Genomic DNA, 27,719 nt, shown 5'->3' with positions numbered 1-27,719 from the left:
ACCCCGTCAATAACTGTGACATTATTAAAGGCTTCCCTCAGAGTGGGGTCCCTATGTTGGGCAGTCCCATAATTTTCACCGGTTACCTCTAACTCCAGAAGGTCAGATGCAGGGGACACTTCCTCCTCATCCCCAACCAGAACACAAAAAGGAAACCTGTCTGACTCCGGGTGTGGCGACACCCTTCCAGGGTTCATTGGTTCCCTACTCTTGCTAGGGAGCTTAGAACCTTTTCCCCACAAATCCCAAAACAAACAGAAATCCCGGCCAATAATTATAGGGTGCAACAAGTCCTGCACGACGCCGACTATGTAGGACTCAGTGCCACATGCCGTTTCAATGTCCACCCTGGCCAAAGGGTAGTCCTTTGCATCACCATGTATGCACCGCACTCCAACCTTCTTTCCCGGGAGCAGGTGGAGAGGAAAAGTGGCCCTCACCAGTGTCACTAGGCTCCCCGAGTCTAACAGTGCCGGTACTGCTTGACCGTTCACCTTTACGGGACACGCTTGAGGTCCCTCGTTGGGTGGAGAGTTCACACTTCAGGCTGGATACGCATAGTATGAACAACGGCGTCCCATGCTGCAGTCCATCTGCTCAGTGGTCTGGGAACAACGGGCAGCTATATGTCCTGGCCCGTGGCACCTCCAACAAATAATATCACCCGTAGGGACCTTGGGCACCACCTCCCCCGCCCTTTGTGACCTTGGATGCGCCACCCCTATTTGGGACTCAGCTCCCTTCTGGGACCCCCAGTACGGCATGGGTTGCCTCCCGGAGGAGCCTTCCAACCCTTGGTATCTCTCAACCAGTCCGATCAGCTCGTCGGCATTCTGGGGATCACCCTGGGCAACCCAAGTCTGTATGGACCTCGGGAGGGAATGCACAAACCGATCCATCATCACTCGTTCCACCATCTGTGCAGGTGTACACGACTCTGGCTGCAGCCATTTCTGGACCAGGTGCAACAGGTCAAACATTTGGGAGAGAGGCGGTTTGTCCCGGTGATAGGCCCAGCAGTGAACTCGCTGTGCCCTGACAGTCAGTGTCACCCCCAAACGTGCGAGAATCTCAACTTTCAATTTGTGATACTCTTTGGCATCCTGCAAGGTCAAGTCATAATACGCCTTCTGGGGTTCTCCCATCAGGTATGGCGCCAGTACCTCTGCCCACTGCTCTGGCGGAAGTTTTTCCCTCTCAGCGACCCTCTCAAACACCGTCAGGAAGGCCTCAACATCATCCCCGGGAGTCATTTTCTGCAATGCGCATCTTACCATCTTCCGGACGTGGGTGTCATCAGCCAAACCTGGGGTTGGGGCACTCATCTTGCCCTGGATGGCGGTTGCCAGAAGCTGCATCTGCTGCCGTTGCTCCTGCTGGTTCTGTTGCATCTGCTGCCATTGCTCCTGCTGGTTCTGTTGAATCTGCTGCATCAACAGCCTGTTGCTCTCTTGCTGCGACTGGAGCAAGTGTTTCAGCAGATTCTCCATTTTCCCTGACAATGCTTGCTGGCTTACAACAGACTTGACCCAGGACATCCAATAACAGACTCTTCGTCTCCGCTGGGAACACTGCCCGCATTCTCCACCAGTTGTAGGGATTTCACTCACTCAGGTGCGATGGCTGACACTCAGGAGGCACGTTCCTTTAAAAGCTCACAGGGTTTATTACTTCATAAACCACATGGCAAAATAACAGCAAACAAATAGCCTTTAGTTCTAGAAAAGAAAAACAAAGTGTCCAGTCCTTCAGGCTCAGTCCTAGTGCCTTAACACACTCTGGAGGCTAGCACCTCCACACATATCTCCTGTGTTAAGCATTAGCCTGCCTTATATAGAGCTAACCACACCCAGTAACCCATCACATGATTAGCCATGTGGTCTGACATCACCACAGGTCCTGAAACACATATATATACATGGTTATGTGCAACAAAGAAATACTCCGGGCTACATTACAGCAACAAGACACTTATGTGGCATATACCTCCCGTCGACTACACACCCTTTAGCCATGCTACACAGCCCATACACCATCTGAACAGAGTACAAGTCTAACATGTTGTGAATGACTGGAGAGGATGGTACAGGAGAATCTCAAGCTCAACTTCAATGCCATCAGGGGAAATGTGGAACAATTTCCATTTTTTTCTTAAAAAATTGTAGAGTGGCCTGAGATTGCCTGTCATGTCTTGGAGATTTTGTCATTCCCGACAGCCAGCATTCTCTCGGAGCATGTCAGCGCTACTAGTGGTGTCCTGATGGATAAGAGCATTCGGTAGACCACCTAACTTTCATCAAAATGAAAAAGTCATGGATTTCCAATTACTTTTGCACCCCAGTAGCAAACTGGGCAGACTAGATGATGGTGTCCTTTTTAGTGTCATTCATTGATTTTGAATTATTGTAGTCTGTGACACCTCTGTCGTGGCTTCTGCTCCTGCGGTTGCTACAGCTGCAGATGTTACAAACAATTTTTAGAAATGTGGAGACTCAAAGTTGGGTCTCCATCTGGTGGGCTTCCTGTAGTGGAAGGTTTGTTTCAACTCTGTGGAAATTGATGCTACATTAGTTGTGTGTGTCACGATTCACACCGTGACTGTCAAGATCCCTTAGCCGCGGCCAGCAGTTGGTCACGGAATCCACGGGGATTCCTGACCACTGCCACAATTAGGTCACAGATTGGGGTGACTTTAGGCCAACAGACGGCTATCACATGTGCAGAGGGGCTTATCTTGGTTATCCCTCCACTGCCACAATGTGATGAACAAAATACACACAAGGCTATTGACCTCTTAGTTTACAGCAGGGGCTTATTTTAGGTATCCCACTGCTGTTCAATATACCATGAACTGCAGGGATTTGTGTATATCCCGCTTACAGTTCCCCTTAAACCTTGCAGCTCTCTGGCGCCCCCCTTTCTGTCAGGTCAGACTAGGTACTGCACCTAGGGTAATTAGTCGCCAGAAAGGCTGCCTGCTATGTACTGGCTATTGGGCACGCTGCAGCGACGCGATAACTACTCCCACTCAGGCAGGAACAATAATTATCAATGCCGCAGTCGCTACAACACCCAATGGCCTGCACACGGTAAGCTGCCACCAGCTTCGATTCAATGGGTCCGAAGCTAACCCAGTACAGTAGCGTAATTTCCCTTCAAGAGACTTAGGGTACGTTTTTAGAGCAGGGAGAAAGAACTGGCATGAAATAATATACCCCACAAAATGTAGGCAGTGCTTTATAAAAATATTTTACAAAGATGTTACAAATGAGACAATTGCAAATATGTACAAGGTAATTATGAAAATAAAAGGACAAACCCAGCATTCATCTCAGATTACCGTGGGCTTTCTAATGAGATCAAATATGTCCTATTATTTACAGAGCAATCCCTACTTCTTCACCCGATGGAGTTAGACGCCCGTGTTTAGAGTGATGCGTAGATCCACCGAGGGAGATTCCAAATATGTATTTATCATTCTCCTATCTTAAATAGTTTGCCTAATATCTTTCAATAACAGAACAAAGGACTTTCAAGATTCTAGAAGTTTCTAATCCAGTTAAAGCTGGGCACTTTCTACTACAGGAAATGCCAGTCGTAAATACCTTGGTGCGGGGAATGCGGGCTTGTGAGCTGAAAGTCAGGTATTTGCAGCCACAAGCTGCCGCAGAATCACTCCAAGAAGGGGGGCTTAGCCCACAGCAGGCTAGCAAGATAACTAAACTTATATGATATTTCATACCATATCGTGACACCTCCCCCTTTTGGCGTGCGCTATGGCGGCAGAACCTCTCGGTATGCCTCCAGGCGCACCTCCATGGGTTCACCCTGGCGGGAGAGTCCATCTGCATTCCCATACTCTTTGCCCGCTTTGTGTTTAATGGTGAAGTCAAATTGCTGAAGGGCAAGGCTCCAGCGTAGCAACCTGCCATTGGTTCCACACATGGTGCTTAGCCAGCGCAGAGGGTCGTGGTCGGTCACCCCAGTGAAGGTGCGACCGTACAAGTAGGGCTGCAAGCGCTGCAGGGCCCAGACTATGGCCAGGCACTCCTTCTCAATGGTGGAGTAGGCCACTTCCCTCTGCAAAAGTTTCCGGCTCAGGTACAACACGGGGTGCTCTTGGTCCTCCGAGTCAACCTGGCTGAGCACAGCACCAAGGCCAAACTCGCTGGCGTCGGTCTGTACCAAGAACGGTTGACTGCTGTCGACTGCTTTCAACACAGGGGCATTGCACAGTGCTGTTTTAAACGCCTGGAAGGCCCCCTCACAGCCATCTGTCCAGTTGAGGATGTGGGGTAGCTTCTTCCTGGTGAGGTCCATCAAAGGTTTTGCCAGGCTACTATAGTGCTGCACAAAGCGCCTATAGTACCCTGCAGTGCCCAGGAAGGACATCACCTGTTTCTTGGTCCCAGGAGTGGGCCAGTTCACGATCATGCCCACTTTGTCAGGCTCCGGTTTCAGGGTGCCTCCGCCTACCCGGTGCCCCAGGTAGTGGACCTCCCTCATGCCCATCTGGCACTTTCCCGGCTTGATAGTCAGTCCTGCTCGGTGAATTCGACTGAGCACCTCCTCGAGATGCTGCAGGTGTTCATCCCAGGAGGGACTGAAGATGGCAATGTCATCTAAGTACGCCACGGCGTACTTCTCCAGTCCCTGAAGCAGGAGATTGACCATCCGCTGGAAAGTGGCAGGGGCATTCTTCATGCTGAAGGGCATGACCGTGGACTCGTACAGTCCAAAGGGTGTGATAAAGGCAGACTTCTCCTGCGCCTCGGGGCTCTGGGGAATCTGCCAGTATCCGCGACTCAGATCCATTATTGTCAGGTATTTTGCGCCAGCTAACTTCTCAAGCAGCTCCTCGATGTGCGGCATTGGGTGCGCGTCAGAGGCTGTAATGGCGTTGAGCCCCCTGTAGTCCACGCAGAACCGGGTGGTCCGGTCCTTCTTTGGCACGAGAACTACAGGTGAGGCCCATGCGCTCTTTGACCATCGAATCACCCCCAGCTGTAACATCTCCTGGCGCATAATCTGCTGCACCTGGTCAGAGATTCGATAGGGTGTTCGCCGTAGTGGGGCATGATTCCCGGTGTCCACCTCGTGGACGGCTAACTCAGTGCTTCCAGGCCGGTTGGAGCACACGACCTGGAAGGGTTCCAGTGTGGTTTGCAACTGCAACCGCTGTGGTTCATCTAGCGAGGCGCTTACCTCCATGTCCTCAATGGACCCACGGGCCTTGGCTTGGGCCAGCATGTCCAGGAGGGTGTCCTCCTCCCCGTCTTCGGGTAAGCTGCAGACCGGTAGGATGAAAGGTTCACGTTCGTGATGAGCCTTCATCATGTTGACGTGAAAGGCCTTTCGCCTACCCCGAGCGTGGTCAAGCGTGACCACGTAGGTGACCGGGTTGAGCTGTTGGTGAACGACGTACGGACCCTCCCAGGCTGCCTGAAGCTCATCCGTTGGTACGGGAACCAGCACCCACACCTTTTGACCCACGTGGTAGGTCCGCTCCCGGGCGTTCTGGTCGTACCAGTGCTTCTGATCAGCTTGAGCCTGCGTCATGTTGTCATGCACCAACTGCGTCAAGGTCTGCATCTTGTCACGGAATCGCATGACATACTCCACTATGGACACTTCAGAAGGGTCCAGCTCCTCTTCCCAGGATTCTCTTACCAACCCAAGGGGTCCCTGGACTCGCCTGCCGTACAGGAGCTCGAAGGGGGAGAACCCCGTCGAGGCCTGCGGAACCTCTCTGTAAGCGAATAGCAGGTGTGGGAGGTACCGCTCCCAGTCGCGCCCTTGTGTCTCAACCAGCATGTGTAGCATCTGTTTGAGGGTACCATTGAAGCGTTCACACAAGCCATTGGTCTGTGGGTGATACGCACTCGATACCAGGTGCTTCACCTGCATTTTCTTACAGAGAGCCTCCATTAGGTGAGACATAAATTGGGTCCCTTGATCAGTAAGCATTTCCCTGGGAAATCCTACACGTGAAAAGATGGCCAACAGGGCATCCGCCACCTTATCTGCCCTAGTTGATGACAGAGCTACTGCCTCTGGGTACCGGGTAGCGTAGTCTACCACAGTTAGAATATATCGCTTTCCAGAGCTGCTGGAGACGGCCAGCGGGCCCACAATGTCCACCGCAATCCTCTGGAAAGGCTCCTCTATCACTGGCAAAGGGATCAGGGGAGCCTTAAGAGCAGGCCCCGCCTTCCCCACTCTTTGACAGGTGACACAGGAGCGGCAGTAGTTTGACACATCTGTCCCCATCTTAGGCCAATAGAAGTGTTGAGACAGCCGGGCCTTAGTTTTGCTGATCCCCAAGTGTCCAGCTAGCGGGATCTCATGGGCAATCCGCAACAACTCACCCCGGAATTGCTGCGGGACGACCAGCTGTCTTTCCCTCAACCACTCCTTTTGCAATTTTCCGGGCACTGTCTCCCGGTATAACCTTCCTCCTTCCCAGAACACCTTCTCCTTATCAGTTTCGGAGAATGGCATCCCGGCGAGTTGTCTCAAACTCTCTAGGCTCGCATCTGTGTGCAGAGCGGCCAGAAACTCCTGGCTAGGGGAAGCCAGAAGCGACATCAGGGTCCCTTCCCCACGGGAGCCCTCTGGGACCTGCTCTGGGTTCACCTCTGGTTCAGTCATAATGATGACTGAGGAGGGTCCGGGAGGCAGACAGTTATCTGCGTTCCGGGCACTCTGACTGCGGGTGACAGCAGCTACATAGGCTGTCTCCCCGGGGGTTTCTACAGACCCATCAGCTGACGCTGCTATGGGCTCTACCTCCCCATCCACCCCCATTACCTCACGAGCATTGCTACTTATGGGCCAGTTACCTTCCTCGGTGGCACTGGTCAATTGCATGGCATCACCTTCCTCACGGTTCCCATGTATCTCCCCATTTCCTGTAGCACCGACACTTGCCCCTGCTAGGGGTTCCTCAGCCGTCTCACTCCGCAGAGCGACGTGGCTGAGCACTCCTGTACCTATGGACACATCAACTTTCACAGAAACATCATTATCAGATTCAGTTGGCACAGGTACAACATTTTCACCATCAATCCTAGGGAAAAAATGGTTATCAGATGCAACATTACAAGATAAAGCATGGTCAGGTAACACATGCGATCTCCCATCATCATCATCATCATCATCAGGGTTAACTTTACCCTCATTAGTAGATTGGGGAGGGGGGTCAATGACGAAGTGTGCCACCAACCTCCCCAAATCAGTCCCCAACAACACATCAGTGGGCAAATTATCAGACAGCCCCACTTCCTTCACCCCGCTCCCGGCACCCCAATCAATATAAACCCGGGCCATCGGTAAGGGACAGCTGATGCCCCCAATCCCAGTGACAGTTAGGGTTTTCCCCGGAATGATTTCTTCAGGGGCCGCCAGTTCAGGTCGGATGAGGGTTCGTTCAGCCCCGGTGTCCTTGAGGCCTGTAGCAACATGACCTCCCACAATGACATGCTGTACGTTATCACACCCCCTCCCAGCCACACCACCCACCAAAAGAACTGCTGCATTAGGCCCTGGGGCCTTGGATGAGGGGTTCTTCTGCTTGGCTGGACATTGGGGACTGATATGACCAGGCTGCCTGCAGTGGTAACACTGGCAAAGTTCGGTGGTAGGTCTGGTGCTGTTGGCCACGGGGACAGGACCTCTGGTATGTTGGCTGGCAGGGGTACTGGCCTTGGATGCAGTCTTACCCCCTCTCCAGCTGGAGGTGACTGGCTTCCGCACTTCCGATCTACAGTTGGCCTCATAGGCATCGGCAATCTGCGCTGCTTTCGTCACGTCTTTGGGTTCTCTGTCCATCACGAACTGTCGCACCTCAGCTGTGCAAAGATGGAAGAACTGGTCTTTGATCATCAGGTCTCGCAGCTGTGCAAAGGTGGTCACTGACAGTCCTTGGGTCCACTGGTCAAAGTGGGTGCCCAGTCCATGCACCACATCACTGTAACTGTCGTGTGGGCCACGTTGAAGGGTCCGGAACTTTTTACGGTACACCTCGGGTGTAAGCTGGTACTTGGCTATGAGGGCCTGTTTGATGGCCTCATAGTCACCATCTTGTTCTTGAGGGAGTGCAGCAAACGCCTCCAGAGCTTTGCCTCTCAGCCCTGGTGTCAGGTATCGTGCCCATTCATCTGTAGGCAGTCGGTACTGTCTGCAGGCTTTCTCAAAGGCCCGCAGAAAAGTGTCCAAGTCCCCATCCTTTTCCATAACAAGAAAGTGGTCGGGCCGGGGCTTCGGTATCTGAGTGCTGCTGGGCTCACGGCTCTGGGCGGTGGAAGGCATCCCCCCTGCCGGAGCATCTCCCGTTCATGTTCTCGCTGGGCTTGGCGCTCGGCTCTCTCAGCCTCCCGTTCGGCTCGCTGGTATTGCTGGATCAGCTGCAGACGTCTCTCTAGGTCATCTGCGGAGCCTTGTTGCAGAGCCAGCTGCAGGAGGAGGTCTGCGCCCCCTTGGTTGCCAGTACGGCCCGTATTCAGTGGTTGGACCTCTGCTGCAGCACCATGTTCGCTTGTGCCGGCTTCTGCGGCCTCTGGGCTCTGTGGCCTGGCTTGGTCTGCTTCAAATTGCACCAGTTCCGCGACCATTTGAGCCCTGGTTTTGTTTGTACAGTCAATCTGCTGTGACATGCACAAGGCCATCAGAGTGTCCTTGGACTGCTTCTTATAAAAGGCTTCTCCCAGCACAACCATGGTTGCCAAATAAAAGATAGGATAGAAAAACAAAGAGAAAGGGAGGGGATAATTACCAGTACACAATTGTCTCACAACTAATAAGCACTGAGTTCGTTATCCCAAACTTATTTGCGCAGAGTTCTCGCAAGAACTTTCTGCAAGTTTTTAGTGAGAGGAATGATTGCTCAAACCAAATTACTAATGCTCTAATATCCCACCGCCTTGCCACCAATTGTCACGATTCACACCGTGACTGTCAAGATCCCTTAGCCGCGGCCAGCAGTTGGTCACGGAATCCACGGGGATTCCTGACCACTGCCACAATTAGGTCACGGATTGGGGTGACTTTAGGCCAACAGACGGCTATCACATGTGCAGAGGGGCTTATCTTGGTTATCCCTCCACTGCCACAATGTGATGAACAAAATACACACAAGGCTATTGACCTCTTAGTTTACAGCAGGGGCTTATTTTAGGTATCCCACTGCTGTTCAATATACCATGAACTGCAGGGATTTGTGTATATCCCGCTTACAGTTCCCCTTAAACCTTGCAGCTCTCTGGCGCCCCCCTTTCTGTCAGGTCAGACTAGGTACTGCACCTAGGGTAATTAGTCGCCAGAAAGGCTGCCTGCTATGTACTGGCTATTGGGCACGCTGCAGCGATGCGATAACTACTCCCACTCAGGCAGGAACAATAATTATCAATGCCGCAGTCGCTACAACACCCAACGGCCTGCACACGGTAAGCTGCCACCAGCTTCGATTCAACGGGTCCGAAGCTAACCCAGAACAGTAGCGTAATTTCCCTTCAAGAGACTTAGGATACGTTTTTAGAGCAGGGAGAAAGAACTGGCATGAAATAATATACCCCACAAAATGTAGGCAGTGCTTTATAAAAATATTTTACAAAGATGTTACAAATGAGACAATTGCAAATATGTACAAGGTAATTATGAAAATAAAAGGATTAAATGAAGAAAAGATAACACTCACATATTCTCAGATCATTGCATTGCAGGCAACCATACGTCCCAGCTCATTGGACGTGCTCAGGGCTCTCAGGAAATCACAAGAAGAATGAGCTGGGGATCCTGCCACAAACTTAAAACCTGCAGCTAGTGACATCACAGAAAGGCTGGCTTATCCAGACCCTCCTCTCTCTACATTCTGACTAAGTATAAGCTAAATCTTTCTAAGACTTGTAATTCCGCTACTGAACATATCATAGTTGTGACAAACCCAGCATTCATCTCAGATTACCGTGGGCTTTCTAATGAGATCAAATATGTCCTATTATTTACAGAGCAATCCCTACTTCTTCACCTGATGGAGTTAGACGCCCGTGTTTAGAGTGATGCGTAGATCCACCGAGGGAGATTCCAAATATGTATTTATCATTCTCCTATCTTAAATAGTTTGCCTAATATCTTACAATAACAGAACAAAGGACTTTCAAGATTCTAGAAGTTTCTAATCCAGTTAAAGCTGGGCACTTTCTACTACAGGAAATGCCGGTCGTAAATACCTTGGTGCGGGGAATGCAGGCTTGTGAGCTGAAAGTCAGGTATTTGCAGCCACAAGCTGCCGCAGAATCACTCCAAGAAGGGGGGCTTAGCCCACAGCAGGCTAGCAAGAGAACTAAACTTATATGATATTTCTTACCATATCGTGACAGTGTGTGACAATAATTTTTTGAATTGTGGAAAATCCAAGTTGGGTCTCCTTCATGAGTGTTGCCTGTAGCTGTAGGGATCCCAGACAAGCAGGTCTGCACTTACTTTCACTCAATTACCTGTGTTACTATCATTACATTTTTCTACCAATAGTACTCTATGAAACTGATGTTTGTGCCATCTGAGTGAGGCTGGGAAAAAAATAGCTGTTGCATGAGGTATCAGGGCAACCAGCTAAGAAGGCTCACATCTCTCCCTTAACTACCAGGTCTTAATTGAAACTTAAATTCCAAACTGTAAATGCTGGGCCAGACCCTGATACCTCATGTATGGCCCATGTCTGACTGCTGTAGTGCCACTAGCACATTTCTTCTGTGGGTCAATTGAAGCCACTTTTCATGGTGTCTGACCCTAATTTTTGCTGTTTGGGAATCTTTTTGTCACCCCTTAACATGCTGTATATACATTTGGTTTGGCCTTCCATTCAATTTAATGGGGTTTGGGTACGTTTGTCAAACTATTCGACGAATATCGGGACGTTCAGCGAACCGAACCTTATCTCTAGTCATAAGTGGTTAAAGAAGCAGATTTCTTTGATAAGATATACTACAAAGTTTCTTACCTTTTCTGTCTGCTGAGACCACATCTATCTCGAAAATTGGACTCCAGTACCTACTTCTGGGAATAGAGAGATGGCTGCACATGTTTGGTTGTCTCAGTTCATTTCATTGGGAGATCTGTAAATACAGACCGCTCTATCCAATAACCAAATCTATCGGCCAAATCTATCGGATGCCCTCTACAATTTCCCAAACTCCCAAACACATGAATGGAGGGAGCCAAATCCATGAGCACCCACTTTACCATTCCCATCACAGTGCACAGGTCCAATTCTAAAGTCTAGCTTGGATCCACATATAGCAGATTCTTAGGTATCTTTGGCAAATACAGTGAACTTATTATTGTATTTCTTAATAGAATAAGCTAACAACCAAAATGTCCTCTATTACAGTTTCTACTTGGGTTATTATCAAGGTTCATGGATTGTAGGAAGACGGCACATCCGTCGAAATGCGTTATGGCTAAACTCTATCTTGTGTCAGAGTTTCCTTTCAGCGCTCTTGTGACCGATTCCCATCACCAGATCCTGCTTCCTTCCTCCCTTGGAGGTGTTCGGCTGGAGCTGCGGCGGTACTCGACACGTTTTTCATCCTTTGGGCTGCCTCCTCAGCGCTCCTACATGACCGCCATATACTGACTTTGATTTATGGATTGTATATTGGAAGTTATACATCCCTGTTTCCTTATTGAGGCTCTCCTAGACGGACATGACTCTAAATTCAACTTTTTGTTAACATGTAATAATAATTTACCTTCACTGGTTAGATAGATAGATGGAGAATCTAGGAAAAAATAAACATGAAAATATTAGCAAAGACGTCAGTAAAATTTATTATTTGCAAAAATATGTTGCTTTCCACATAGTATAGGACAATGGGAGGGATTTCTTAAACAGCAGCATTTTCTTTAATCTTAACCCTGAGCCACAGCTTCACTTAGCCGTTATAATTCCTAAAGACCTCGATAAAAAATAATTGTCTGAACCCACCAATTTTGAAAGGTCTGGCCAACCTTCTGATGTGTATGGGGCCTATTGAGTCTTCCCTTCTGAAATCATCAATGTAAAATAAAAGCACCAAATGCTTACCTCCCGAACTGGAGCCATGTTGACACCGCATCTCCCAATGTCATATGACATTGCCAATCCACTTGTCAGTGGCCACTAATGGGCTGCTGAGGTCTTACTTCTTTTGGACAAACCTTGGATGTCCAAAGGAAATGAGAGCACACTAGTCCATTAGTGGCCACAGATTGGCTGTAGTGCTTTAGTGGCATAATCACGTCACACAAATCTTGGGAGTCTCGGCGTAGACATCTTTGGAACAGCACCTATACAAGAAGTGAATATATGGTGTTTTAATTTTATATTGGGAAAATAGAATTTATGAAGGGGTTATTTGGGAGGTGGACAACCCTTTCAAGTTGCTGCTTGGTGAGAAAGACAGGCATGAGTTCCCTCTTACATCTCAGTCTAACCTTTGTAAAAAAAATATACCTGGAAGAGATGAGCAAATGGGTTGAAAATTAATTCAGCAGCTCAACTCGAATTTGGCCAGCATATTCAATCTGCTGCAAATTTATCACATATGTATTCAATATGTCTTGTTTTGCTCTTAGAACTCTCCAGACCCAAAACATAATAAATGTAGGCTAACATTTTTTAACAAAATTTATACTCACTGGCCCTCATGTGTCTAGCAACACAACTTCTCTCATCTCCATTGCATGCTCAGGTCTTCTGTCATCAGTTCCCTTCATGTCCCGGTATCTTTGGCTTCTCCATGCTAACTTTACCTCAACATTTTATGATGTCACCTGTGATGTCATGGCAAAATATATCATGATGTCTTGGGATGACGTCCTGATATTTTGAGGCATAGTCAGCACAGAGGGGCCAACTCTACCGGTACATGGAAGGAGAAGACAGTTGAAGACTATAGCAGAGAGCAGAATTTACAGTGGTTGGGCAGCAAGAGGGCCTGGATGAGTGAGTATTATTTGCTTTGCTATTATTTTATTTTAGAATTTTGATGAATCCAGACAAAGCAAATTGCCCCAAATTTAGATTTTTCGGAATGGAAAAATTTTGGGACGTTCTGACTAAATTCAATTCACTCCTTTCAATTTCCTGACTATCTTCTAAATGCTGTAACAGTTTCCTTTTTCATAATTATGAGGTGGTCTTGGGTAAAAATGTATCCATCCTAAGATGATGACATGATTAAATAAACTGGACCATGAATCTCAATTGAACAGATTATTTTCGTGGAAACAATTTTAAGACCAGACAAAAAAAGCTACAGTGCATGTAGAAGTCACTTAAATGATCTCTTCAGCCCTGGCATTATGGATGATATGAAGATATGTGACGAGTATGACTTACATTCGACATTCAGAGTTTGCTTCTCCACTGTGTACAAGCCTTGATTGAAAGTCACTCTACATAATAATGTAGAATTGTTGTGGGACTTCCTTGGTGTGAATGTCATCCTAGAACCGAAGGTTTGCAAGCCACTAACTTTATAGGTTGTCTTATAGGTCTTCGTTGTTGAATCATTCGTGACTCCTTTCCATGAAAAATGTGGTATTGTTATATTACGGCATTTACCAGGACTTATACAATGCAACCTCACCTCCTTCCCATCCACCAGGCTTGTAGAAGAGATTAAAGGTTTATCTTTGAGCTCTACAAAAATGCAAAATAATGCAAGAACTGGTTAATGGTTGACAATTTTAATGGAAGCTGCCAGCAGTGGATCTTGATGATTTTCTCAAGTCCATCCAGGGGCAGAACATTATTTATATGTCCATTAATAACCTTACTGTTAACAGCCGAGGCTGTATGAGTGAGGATTTCTGCATGTGGCTCATACTCCATACTGAATAAGTTTTTTTTTAAATTTTGTTTCTTTTTTTCCCATAATTTTCATATCAATACCATGTTTATCCATCCTACAATTTTAAAAATTCCACAACTTTTAATTTTTGTTGTTGCAATTTTAAAGTAGAGGAGCGTACAAGTAAAGTCTATAGGGCAGTAATACAGATTATATTGCACATATTCAGTGTTTCCATACACCTTGGGGCACACAGTGTCTGCTGCTCTCTTTAGCTCATTTATAATGCTGTGATAGCTGCTGGCAACTATTCACATTTCATGTATTCTGTTAGAGGTGATGATCATTTTTTAATTGGATTTGAAGAGAAAAATTCAGGTGAACTTCCATTTTAGATTTTTGGGCAGATTTGCTCATCTTTAATAATTTATGTAATATAACTTGATCTTAGGTTACACTATTGATCTTAAAGGTTCCACGTACTGGTTAGCGGTCTGATTTTTCCCATGTTACATGCACTTAGTGATGCGTAATGGGAACCAGGGAATCGTGACTATGGGCCGGAAAGTTGAGTTGTGGGAAGACGAGTTGGGCACTCTACACATTTTGTACTTAATCCCAATCTGTGTAGAGGTACTCACTAATGTTGAGTTTTTCTATTTCATGTATTAGTTAATTTAACTCATGCAAATGAATTCTGATTCTTTAACTTACCGTAACACTAGTAGTACACTCCTTTTTGGTAAAAACAAAATAAAAAAATATTAAATATGTTTATACTTGAGTTATGGTTATGAGTTCCCCTTAGCTAGTGGCATCGAGACTCTTAAATCGCACGGTCAGTAATCTGTAACACACTATGAATGGAGCTACATAAGTAAGTGAAATAAATCAAAAAACTCTCGTGAGTTAACTCGACCAAGGTTCCAAGTTACTGGAGACATTATGAAGTTGGGCGATCATCTGCCGTGTACTTCACAACTAACATTATTAATGCACAAGCATTTTACTACCTCTCCTCGATTAGCCAACTAAGAAATATATGTGTTTGCAAGTAGAGCGCTAGAATAGGGATTAGAAACCATTGACATGCGGGGTTGACCTCATCAGCTCGGGGAACTCGCCTTATACTGACAGTAGAGTTTTAGTGTAGGAATAGACCAGGGCCCAAGCTCTATGGTATTGAAAAAAAATCAAGGAGTAATGAAATGTCTGGTTGGACATAGCCCAATTAGTGATGAGCAAGTGTGCTCGTAGTTTTCCGAGCATGCTCGGGTGTTTGCCGAGTATTTTGGGCGTGCTCGTAGATTGTTTGAGTCGCCGCAGCTGCATGATTTGCGGCTGCTTGACAGCCTAAATGCATGAAGGGATGGCCTGTTTGTTTTGGAATTCCCACATGCCTAGCAGCCGCAAATCATGCAGCTGCGGAGACACAAACATAACCTACGAGCACGTCTAAGAAACTCAGAGAAAACCCAAGCATGCTCGGAAAACTCGAGTAACGAGCACACTCGCTCATCACTAATCCCAATCCCAGCCACACCACATTACTTGTCTTTACCTGTAAACAATATTTTCGGTTTTTCCTCAGTTAATTTGATATAAACCTTTATTGGTATAAATGTGTATTAAAATATTGGAAATAAAAGAGAAGTTTTATTCATCATCTTTACTTTTTAAATGGATTGAAAAGATGAGAAATGGTGAAAGGTTGAAGAGGATGTCTTTGGTCAACACTTATGTTATTGTCTCACTCACCTGTTACCTGCACATAAGGCTGGATGTTTGTATAGGTGAACTTTATCTCAGGATCCTCGATTATGAAAATTATGAAAAAATACACACCCTCATCTGTACTCAGTGGTTCTTGTATGTACAACGAACAGTCTCCTCTGGTTACATTCCCAATCAGGTCAAAATGTCCATTTGTGTAATGTGTAGAATCTCCTTGGGCAGCCACAAGCTGACCTGTCCGTGAACTGTACCAGGATCCAATGGTATTTGTACTTAGTCTTATATTTGTGGGCACAGTAAATGAGCAGGGAACATGAGCACATAGACCTCTCTGTACTTGCACATGTGGATCTATGTGTATTCCATAATCAGGTTCTTGACAGTTTGTGTCTGGATTAAAAAAAAAAAAAAAATTATGTATATGTACTGTATATACTTCAGATGATGTGAGGTTAAAGTTAGGACTAGGGTTGAGCGAAACGGGTCGGCCATTTTCAGAAGTTGCCGACTTTTGGCAAAGTCGGGTTTCATGAAACCCGACCCGACCCCTGTGTGGGGTCGGTCATGAGGTCGGCGATCTTCTGAATCTGATATCGGAATTCCGATACCGAGTTCCGATATGTTTGCGATATCGGAAATCGGTATCGGAATCCACATTTAAGTGTAAAATAAAGAATGAAAATAAAAAATATTGATATACTCACCTCTCCGACGCAGCCTGGAAATCGCCGCTGGTAACCGGCATCTTCCGTTCCTAAGAATGGCGCTTGAAAGACCTTTCGATGATGTCACGGCTTGTGATTGGTCGCGGCGGCCCACGTGACCGCTCAGCGACCAATCACAAGCCGTGACGTAAATCTCAGGTCCTAAATTCCTCATTCTATGAATTTAGAACATGAGAATCACATCACGACTTGTGATTGGTCGCTGAGCGGTCACGTGGGCGGCCGCGACCAATCACAAGCCGTGACGTCATCGAAAGGTCCTTCACGCGCTCATTCTTAAGAAGGAAGGCTGCCGGAAAGAAGCAGGGCGCGTCCGAGGGTGAGTATATACCTAATAGGAATATACTCACCCTCGGCTTCTTTCCGGCAGCCTTCCTTCTTAAGAATGAGCGCGTGAAGGACCTTTCGATGATGTCACGGCTTGTGATTGGTCGCGGCCGCCCACGTGACCGCTCAGCGACCAATCACAAGCCGTGACGTAATTCTCATGTCCTAAATTCCTAGAATGAGGAATTTAGGACCTGAGAATTACGTCACGGCTTGTGATTGGTCGCTGAGCGGTCACGTGGGCCGCCGCGACCAATCACAAGCCGTGACGTCATTGAAAGGTCTTTCAAGCGCCATTCTTAGGAACGGAAGATGCCGGTTACCAGCGGCGATGTCCAGGCTGCATCGGAGAGGTGAGTATATCAATATTTTTTATTTTAATTCTTTATTTTACACTTAAATATGGATCCCAGGGCCTGAAGGAGAGTTTCCTCTCCTTCAGACCCTGGGAACCATAGTATCCCATTGCACTGCATTGGGTTTCGTGTTTCGGCCGACCCCAACCCCGACTTTTTTATAGGATCGGCCGATTTCACTCGACCCGACTTTTGAGAAAGTCGGGTTTCGTGAAACCCGACCCGATCCTATAAAAATAAAAGTCGCTCAACCCTAGTTAGGACCTTTGACTCATAGGGGTATTCTGAAGGGGATCAAATGGTCCTCCTCCTCCATATTTGGATACAGGATCTGAGTCATAAAATTGTCCAAAAGTTTGCTAGCTTTTTTGTGGGTATTGCCTTTGAAACAACCTCAGAGCTTTGAGGAACACATTGGGGAAGCTTGGAGTTGTACACCAGTTGTGTTCCACCATGGATCAATCAATGCTTCAACTTCACAAGTAGAAAAGAGCAATTTCTTGGCTAGAGAGGTAGCAATCGTGCAACCACAATTCACCATTAGACCATAGAATTGTATATTTCAGTGGCAACTTTAGATGTAGAATAGTTAATGCAAATGTCACAATTTTGTACGACCAGGACAATGACTTCTCATTACTTGCTCCATGTTAGTTCTGCAGGTCAAGTACCGTTTATGTAGCCAAACATTGTCGTGACCCTGCAAGCAGCACCAGATATTTCAACGTCGGAACTCTTGAGAAAATTTTCATCCTTGGACAAGTGCTATAAGTTCATTACTCACAATGATGACTTGATATGCTGGGATCTATTGCAGAAGAAATTATTTCCTCACTCCTTTGAAGCAACCCTTATCTTGTACAGTATATACTTCCTCCCATCTCCTTATTTTGTAGCATCATTACAAAAACTACCTTTAAACTAAATAACTGACACTGGTTAGCTGAAAACAGGATTTATATTATAACTTTATAGTTTTAATATTCATAAAGGAACTTTTTTTTACCACTTTTGAAATAATTTTCTGGAGAAACATCAACTAGACCAAAACGTTGTCAGGAGGTGTAACTTAGGAGAGAGGCACAATGAAATTTGTATGTACTGTGTACTCTGTTGCTGATAATTTTTTCTTATTGAACACTCTATTTTTTTTTATTCCGTCTCAGAATGCCCATTTCTTATCTCCAGCATTAATGGTCACACATGCTCAGTGTGTGACCATCTTATGCACTAGTATACTGGTTCCTCTCCTAACCCCCGGCAATCAGTTTTGATGAAGGTCTGAATACAAGACCGAAAATGTTCAACATTTTGATTGCAATGATAATAGGAACTTTATTTCACCGTTCTTCAACTCGAGTGCCAAGTTTTTTCAAGGCTCAGTAACACTAGCACAGGCGAGTGACTCCTGCCAATATACAGGACAGACAATAGGGATCAGTATTGTAGGACTGACTCCACAATGTCGCCGGGCAAGATAAAAGATGATCAGGCTGAAAGCTCATACTTACTGCTCCATAGCTGAGATACCATCAAAATTAAAAGCAAACAGTCCACGAAAATCGAAACTCTAGTAATCAGCATATTCTGTTTTCTGTCTTTGGATTTTCTAGGGTCTGAGACAAAATGAATAGGAGATGTAAGGAAAATTAAGCAGCAAATTCAAGCTGTACACTATAGTGTGTAAACATTGACTACATGAAATTGGAATTGCATTGCTGCAACAATAACTAAAAATACTTAGCTCATAAATTGGCCAATTCATGTGAGCCCAACAGCCATCGACAAGGTGCATCCACTTTGTTGAGACTTTGACCTAACATCATACCTCTTCCAGGCTAAAAACCTACAATTATACAATTAAGTAAACACTAGTCCTGGAGTCCTAGGTTCAAATCCCACCAAGGGCAACATCTGCAAGAAGTTTGTATGTTCTCCACATGTTTTCTTGGGTTTCCCCAAGGTTCTCCAGTTTCCTTCCACACTCCAAAGACAGACTGATAGCGAATCTAGACTGTGAGCCCCATTGGTGTCAGCGATGATAACATCGGCAAAGCGTTGCAGAATTAATGACGCTATATATGTGAGTAAATGTAATAAATTTATAAACTCGATGGGAAAATTTATATTGAATTTTTGTACTCGGTGCACGCAGGAGTACCGTAAGTGTCTTTATATCTACTAAGAGGTGCTTGCCTCTTAGGCACCTTTGGGTCACATGTTTGTTGTTCTTTTGGGCTTCTGCCTGTTTCAATGCACAATGATTTTGAATATATCTAAAAAAGACAGACTATATCGACTTCATTATGGCAGTATTGTGAGTGGCTCCAACTTGAGTTCTGTCCAAATAGCGAGATGGAGACCAAAACTTGTAGGAAAAAAGTAATGTGCCCATAGTTTTATTAAACTTTACACCATATTTTGGACTGTCCATGCAGCAGAAGATGACAGCTATGCGGGCTCCGATCATACATGATAGCTGCCATGGTGGTTATGATTCCACCTAAAAAAACATTTAAAGAAATTAACAACTGGGTGATACTGGTTTCTTTGTAAAAGTGTTGACTTTGTACATAGTCAGTAGTTATTTTGTAATACAGGGATAGGGATACCTTATCGAAGGAGGTCCATTCTGGGGGAAGACCAGAATTGTTAGAGGACACCTCCACTGACGAGGTGGCTCTCTGGCTCATTGTGCCTTCAGCATGCAACAATGGAGGGACAGAACAGAGAGAGCTTGAAAAGGCAGAGTAAATTTAGGGAAAAATTCCTGAGGCGATAAGGAACACTGGACCAGAATGGTATTCTCCATAGAAAAAAAACTAGGGAGGTTGAAGAGCAAAGACAAACTGACAAGGATCATCATAGTAAGAGGAAGCGTCCCAAGTGGGAACGAAATGTGGACCCACTGGACCACATAGAGTAACCTGGACCTACCCAGACTAGGCAGGGGCAGGGAGCAGGGTCTGTGGCAGCTGAGCAGATGGCAATGTGCAGAACTAGATTACACCGCACAACTTCAGGTATGAAGAAACAAAGTTTACTTAAATGAAAACACAGTACATAAACAAAACATAATGATGTCAGGATTCCGATTCCACACATCAAAGAAGGGTACACATCTCAGGATAATAGACGAAGGCAGGAGCACATCACGGGTTGATGAAGTCCAGGGTTATCTGGCTTGGGCATACTAGGACGGTCTCATTCTCAGGCCTCAGGCGCAGAACAGGCTCAGCAGGAGAACATCAGACACCGACCTCGGATGGACTTCAGACGATGGCAGGGGGTCATCATGGGTCAATGCAGTCCAGGGTCATCTGGCACAGGCTTACTAGGACAGCCTCTCTCTCAGGCCTCAGGCGTAGCATAGGCTCAGCAGGAGAACATCAGACACCAACCTTGGACAGACATCAGATGATGGCAGGGGTCATCATGGGTTGATGCACTCCAGGGTCATCTGGCACGGGCTTACTAGGACAACCTCTCTCTCAGGCCTCATGCATAGCACAGGCTCAGCAAGAGAACATCAGACACCGACCCAGGACAGACGTCATCACAGGGTGGACCCCGGGGAACATCGGGTCACAGGCAGGTCATCAGGACACCTGACACAGGCTGGACATCAGGACACAGGCTGGACATCAGGACACAGGCTGGACATCAGGACATCAGGACCCAGGCTGGACATAAGGACACAGGCTGGACATCAGGACTCAGGCTGGGCATCAGGACATCAGGACACAGGCAGGACATCAGGTCATCGGACTTAGGGTAGACATCTGGGACACAGGCATGGCAGCCCAGGTCATCAGCTGGGACACAGACGTGGTAGCCCAGGGCATCGGTTACATCAGGACATCAGGGACACCAGATAGACATCTGGGACACAGGAGTGGAAGCCCAGGACATCGGTTACATCAGGACATCAGGGACACCGAATAGACATCTGGGACACTGGCGTGGCAGCCCAGGTCATCGGCTGGGACACAGGTGTTGCAGCCCAGGACATTGGTTACATCAGGACATCAGGGACACCGGATAGATATCTGGGAAATAGATGGCACAGGACCAACCAGGCAGCAGCGGTCATCAGGTTCCTAGATACGGCTGTCAGGCTCCAAGCATCGGACCTAGAAAGGAACTCAAGCGGCATGGTGCAAGCACCGCCGGACTGGACCTGGGCCGGACGGGGTTAGCTCCACATAGTAGGCTGAGCACAGCATAGTAAGAGCTCAGCAAGAACACCGGACTCCATCTTTAAAAGCTGAGCCCAGGAAGTTCAGTCACTGGTACGGGGTGTCAGACACAAAAGGACTTCAGGAACATAACACAGAGGACACAGTTCAGACAGGATCAGGTACTGGATATGCAGCCTCCAGGATAGGCAGATTTGGGTACTCAGCCCCCAGAACAGGCAGAAAAAACAAAACACAAACGGACTGAATATGCAGCCTCCAGGATAGGCGGATCTGGGTACTCTGCCCCCAGAACAGGCGGAAAAAACAAAACACAAAAGGACTTCAGGAACATAACACAGAGGACACACTTCAGACAGGATCAGGAACTGGATATGCAGCCTCCAGGGTAGGCAGATTTGGGTACTCAGCCCCCAGAACAGGCGGAAAAAACAAAACAAAAACGGACTGGATATGCATCCTCCAGGATAGGCGGATCTGAGTACTCTGCCCCAGAACAGGCAGAAAAACAAGATACTAATGGATCTGGGTACTCTGCCTCCAGAACAGGCAGAAGACAGGTATCAGTTCTTCCAGAACAGACTGCAGACAGAAGGGAGCTGGATACCTCATACACAAGGCAAGACTCAGAAACACAATGTAATGCTATGGCAACGCCCAACAGGAAAGAGAGAGTTTATATAGGAGCTGACCCTCAGCAATAGGCTGGGGGAGGCAACACAGGTGCAAAAAACAAACCCTAATAAAAGCAGGGTAGGTGTGGCCGCGCACACCCTAAGCACAAACAGAAACCATTACAGCACAGTCAGCACAGGAACTGTGGCTTAGGGCACCTGGCAGCGACTGCTAGCCTGAACACACGTGGAAAGTCATGCACTAGCTGCAGAGGACCTCACAACCCACGGATAGCTTCCACAGCAGCAGCCTGGGACCGCACATGTGGGTGGTCGTCTAGCAAGGCAAAGACATTACAGCACATGTACAGCTACGCAGCAGCACAGGGAACTGAGCCGCATCCATACAGGTAACAGACTACAGTATCCCTGCAAGTTAGGTGAAGAGGAGCAAGGGTTAAAGCAGAGACATGCAGAGTAACACTGAAGAAACAAGGTATGAACCCACCGGCATTACAATATCTGAGTAGCTAAATAGTCACTTTGCAGTATCAATATCTCCCATCTACTATATAAAGATTATCTAAACATTTGGAACCTCTCCAAGGAATGAGGGATGAAGCACTCTGAATCTCAGTACCAGTGGGGACCGACATTAGGAAATTATATTTATCATTTTCTTTAATAGTAGAAATGTTACCACCTAAGTATTTAATGTTATCATTGTAGATCCTCTCCTGGATCCTGGTAGGCTTTTTCCCAACTCCCAGCACCCAGGCACATGTCCCACCAATCTCCCATACAATTATTTAAGCTGTAAATGTCAATAATAGTAACTCAATAAGTCTTAGTATCTCATTATCTCTTGTCCTATGAACAGAACCACAGTTTCTTCTGCTCTGGGGGAAATTGCTTTCTTACCTTGAATTATCTTATGCAGAAAATCCTCTTATTGTTTCCTTTTTTTAATGCTCAATGTCCATTGAGTTCGTCATTCCTTCCATCCTTTTTGCACATCCAAGACTTGCCTGATCTCTACTAAATATTTTGAGGGACTGGAAAGTTCAATGTAACTAAAATGCAGAAGTAAATTGTACTAATTTACGAAATTTCCTTTGAAATCTATTATTCAGATAATGCTCATGACCTCAAGGAATGAAGCAAATCTTACTGTAAATGTCTGTTGTAGCGGTTTCTTCCCATCTTTAGGTGAAACTACTCTTCAGTCATCCAGAACTATTGAAATTCAGTCTGTCCCAGAGAGTGTACCTGGCTGTTTTTGCAGTTCCAAAACATTTGGTAGAAGCTGGGCTTGTGCCATACCAGCGATACCTCTCTTGCACCGCTTCCGGAACTGTTGGGACTGTCACCAGGGGAGATCTTTCTGTCCTGGATCGACCTTTGCACTTGTCACCAAGGGGCGGGTCAGGTATAAAAAGGGCTGGGGAAAGAGACAGGAGTCCCGGTGGGAAAACAGAGCGCACAGCAGGGTGAGGTGCAGGCTTTGTTGGAGGAGCATCGCATGAGCATAGGCCCACCTTACACATCCCCTGAGACAGTGTCCATTAGTCTGTCTTGGACACCTGACGACTACTGTCCTCCGTACCTGGAGGTGACTGACCCATGAGACCAGTGACTGCTGAATGCCGAGATCAGGTGACTAGGCCACTGGGCTCCGACTCATCACCCGCATACACCGTGTAGCAGAGCCACGCTCCAGTGGCGCTGCATAAAGATCTGAGTACAGCAAAGACTCTCTGGCTGCATCATGGAATCATGGAACCAGACCTCCAATTCCCCAGGATGACCCCGGAACATCATGTGCCGTTGTTGTCCGTGCCACTGTTGGAGACTGAGACGCTGCAATGAAGAAGCCGACAGACTGACAAGTTTTACTTTTCTTCTCCTTTGGACATTCACCTAGCCCCTGTTTCCCCTATTCATCCTTCCAGTTCCAGTATTGCTATATACCCTATCTCCCATACTTATTTCCTCCCTGGGTGGAGTTTCCACCTGTTAATAAATTTGTTAACTCTTGATCTGCCTCCTGTCCGTGATGACATCCCGATCGATGCAATCCTACACATTGTCAGTCGGAACTCCCTCCATGCAACTGTACCGAGGTGGGTGAAGGATTGACAGCACCATTCTAACATGTATGATCAAACTTGTGCCTTAGAAATGGTTATTGACTGTGGAAATACCCTAAACACACAAACTCTTCTCAAGAGTACAAAATCTGTAAACTGGCAACAAAAGTCCCCCAACACAGCGTAAAGAATCAATAATGTCTTTATTGAAAATACAAATTTTAAAATGTTTTAAGGAGATAAGAGCAAACTGAAAAATCAGGATGGAAAGAAACATACATTGGACGGAACATGTATGATGACAGTATCCTGGGTATAAATATACCACGTGTATTACATCCAAGATAAAGAATGTAATATCATCCGCTTGAGGCACAGTTCAATATTGCATATAGGTAAATACAGAATAAAGTGCATAGTGCTCATAGCCAAAAGAGTCTCAAGACAGATATAAAATACTTAATACATCACACACTTGTATCTGGGAGTCCCTCTCTCCCAGATGGGCCTCAGGAAAAAACATGTAATAGAGCATAAAGTGCATAATCTTCTAAGGGCAATCAGGGACAGTGTCATGAATATCAAAAATCAAGGGAACTAATTAGAGTAGCAAAGGTAAAAACCACAGATAAATATAAATACCCAAAGTTCAGTTCCGTCCAACGTACCCCTTGACGCGTGTTTCAATGGCAAAGTCTTCCTTAATGGTTTTGCAGCGTGTGCCAAGGGTTGTCGCCCTCTGTGCCGAGTTGTTCTATGCATAGGAGATGCAATTTCATCCAGGGCACTTGCAGGATTTTATTGTAATGCTTCAGAGCAGAATCAGGACATGAGATGGAGGAGATAGAGGCCAATGATGACTGCAAGTTCTTCATAAGTTTCTGGGTGTTAATGGCCTGGATGTTTCCATAAGTGTGGAAAGTATGGGTGGCCTGAGCAGGATGGCAGTTCTTGATAGAGAATGAAAGAAGGTTGTGGTCAGAGAGTGGGAGAGGGGAGTTTGTGAAATTGTCCACTGAGCAAAGTCGGGAAAAGACCAAGTCGAGGAAGTTTCCATCTTCATGCGTTGGAAAGTTAGTATGCTGCGAGATGCCGAAATAGGAGGTTAGAGATAAAAAGTAAGAAGCAGATGGGGAGAGGGGAAAAGCAATGGGGATGTTGAAATCACCCATGATGAGGGTGAGGATGTCACAGGAGAGAAAATGTGGAAGCCAGGTGGCAAAGTGATCCAGGAACTGATGAGAGGGGCCGGGAGAACCATACAGTACTGCCGCTCACATGGAGAAGGAGATGTAGAGTCTGACAGCATGGTCTTCAAAAGAAGGGAAGACAAGTGAGGGTACTTGGGGGATAACTTGGAAGGTACATTTGGGTGAAAGGAGCAGACCAACGCCTCCACCTGCTCTGTTGTCCAATCTTGGGGTATGAGAAAAGTGTAGTCCACCATATGAAAGAGCAGCAGCAGCGGTGGTGTCTGACTGCTGGATCCAGGTTTCAGTAAGGCCAGGAGGTTAAGAGAATTAGAAAGGAAGTAGTCAGGGCTGAAGGAGAGTTTATTACACACTGAGCGAGAATTCCAAAGGGCACAATTGAAAGAGGCAGAAGGCATGCATGGAATATTAATAAGGTTAGAGGGGTTTCTGAGTGTAGCAGTTGGGAGGTTAGACTTGCTATAACAGGGGGGCCGGGGTTGGGAGAGATGTCTTCTGCAACTAGGAGAAAGAGGATAGAAAGAGTGAGCAGATGGTTAAGTGATTTGTGAGAGCATCTCTTGTGTTGGATGGTGGGACTGAATGGATTTGACCTGTTTAGCAATGTGAACAGAGTCTGAGTGCTATACATAGGAGAGGAAATGACAGAGGGGCCAACATGGATGGAGTGTAAAGAGTTAATGCAAGGCCGGTGAATGTGAGTGATGCAGCAGCCAGGATATAGATTAGAAAATGTTGAATTCGCAAACTTTGAATTTGTGTGCCCTTAAATCATATAGTCATAACCCACAAAATTTATAAAAATACCATTTATCACAGGTCTACTTTACAATAGCATCATTTTTTTAACTATTATTTTTTGTTAGGAAGTTAGAAGGGTTAAAATTTACTAGCAATTTTCCCTTTTTACAACAAAATTTACAAAACCTATTGTTAGGGATCACAGCACGTTTCAAGTCACATATGACAGAAAATATTCAAAAGTGACAGCAATTTAAACATTGCACCCCTCAAAGTGCTCAAAACCACATTCAAGAAGTTTATTAATCTTTTTGGTGCATCACAGGAATTAAAACGTTGAGGACAGAAAAATGTAAATTTAAATTTTTCACAGAAAAATGTTGATTTAGCCCCAAAGTTTTAAATTTTACCAGGCTAAAAGGAGAAAATGGACTGTTAAGTTTGCTGTGTGATTTCTCCTGAGTATGCCTATACCCGATATGTGATGGAAAACTATTGTTTGGGTGTACGACCGGGCTTGTAATGACTCAGCCTCCTATATATACAAAGCCAAGACCCAGAGAAGACAAGTGAAATATAATGTCCTGTGTATGAGAGAATTCACACAGCTCAAAAGAACGGCACAGGGTCCTAACGTAAGAGAAATTTTGATTTTTGCAAATACACTTTGCATAATTTCTTGCATGATATATTCTGGACTGAGCTTTTATTTACCTACTCCGGTCAAAGTTGAGTCACAGTCTGATTAGTTCTTATATGACCTGATGGAAATAAAGTTACTCAAAGAACATTTTCAAAATTTGTATTTTACTGACTCAAGAGTAGAAGATGTGAAAATGGCACTTCAAAGCCTCGTTTTCAGGATCATTTAATTATCGAGTTATCACTTATCATGTAGAAGGGAATACTCATTAAGGTTGACTCATCAAAGCTTTTACACTAGAAAACTGCGGTTAAAGTTTTGAAAAGTTGCAAAATTTCTGTGCAACTTGGAGTTGGGCAATAACTTTGTGACTTTTGTCGTTTTCACACAAGTTTGAATCAGCTCTGCTGAAATGTGTGATGCTGGGAAGGAGACGGGGTGAAACGAGGCAAGACCATATCCACCTGTCCAATTAATTAAAACTGCCAGAGTTTTGCTACTTTAGTCCATTTTCTCCCTTTTTTTCCCAGCTTAATTCCTCATATACTTTCCTTTTTACCTTTTTGGGTTCCCCTCATCTCCTCGAATACGATGATGGTCGATGATTTGACCAACACTATATGCTTTCATTGTGGATTGCATCTAAGAATAAAACTCTTTGAATTGCAATTCTCTTTTAGAGCCATATTGTTCAAGATTATCTTTATAAAGGTTTGGGCCGTACTCATTCACCGAACGTTACGAGAGTATCATGTTCTTTTATATGGAGTAACATTTGTGGATTGATGCACAGAGGCACACACCACTCAGAAGATGCATCGAAATTATTAAGTGACAAGCACCTCTTAATAAGTTAGGTGCCTCAGCAAGACTGGGTTAGCACGAGCATCTGCAACACTGGTCTTAATGAATCAGCCGCATAGTGTTTTCATAGAATCATAGAATGTTAGAGTTGGAAGGGACCTCCAGGGTCATCGTGTCTATCCCCCTGCTCAATGCAGGAGTCACTAAACCATCTCAGACAGATGTCTGTCCAGCCTCTGTTTGAAGACTTCCATTGAAAGAGAGCTCACCACCTCTCGTGGCAGCCTGTTCCACTCATTGATCATCCTCACTGTCAAAAATTTCTTTCTATAGAAAAGTTGACCCAATAAAAGATTACACTCCATGTTGTTGCCTTGTTTCACACCTTGGCAGAAAGTTAAAATAATATGTCCTCGATAAAGGTCTTTATCAACTCATTAAAG

General features: G+C 45.8%; 1 protein-coding gene across 1 annotated transcript in view; it reads right to left on the bottom strand.

Moving 5' to 3' along the window:
* The window catches only part of LOC143767799 (sialic acid-binding Ig-like lectin 8), a 109,204-nt gene extending 95,331 nt beyond the window's left edge, over nucleotides 1-13,873 (bottom strand). The window contains exons 1-2 of the mRNA XM_077256319.1: nucleotides 13,819-13,873; nucleotides 13,379-13,681 (exon numbers count right to left, since the gene is read on the bottom strand). Of these exons, the coding sequence (XP_077112434.1) occupies nucleotides 13,379-13,681; nucleotides 13,819-13,873 (358 nt within the window). The remainder of the gene's footprint in view (nucleotides 1-13,378; nucleotides 13,682-13,818) is intronic.
* Nucleotides 13,874-27,719: the final 13,846 nt, after the last annotated feature.

The sequence above is a fragment of the Ranitomeya variabilis genome, chromosome 4 (genome assembly GCF_051348905.1).
Source record: "Ranitomeya variabilis isolate aRanVar5 chromosome 4, aRanVar5.hap1, whole genome shotgun sequence".
Taxonomy (NCBI): domain Eukaryota; kingdom Metazoa; phylum Chordata; class Amphibia; order Anura; family Dendrobatidae; genus Ranitomeya; species Ranitomeya variabilis.
Note: the sequence above shows the minus strand (reverse complement) of the source record. Positions and strands in the feature narration are given on the sequence as shown.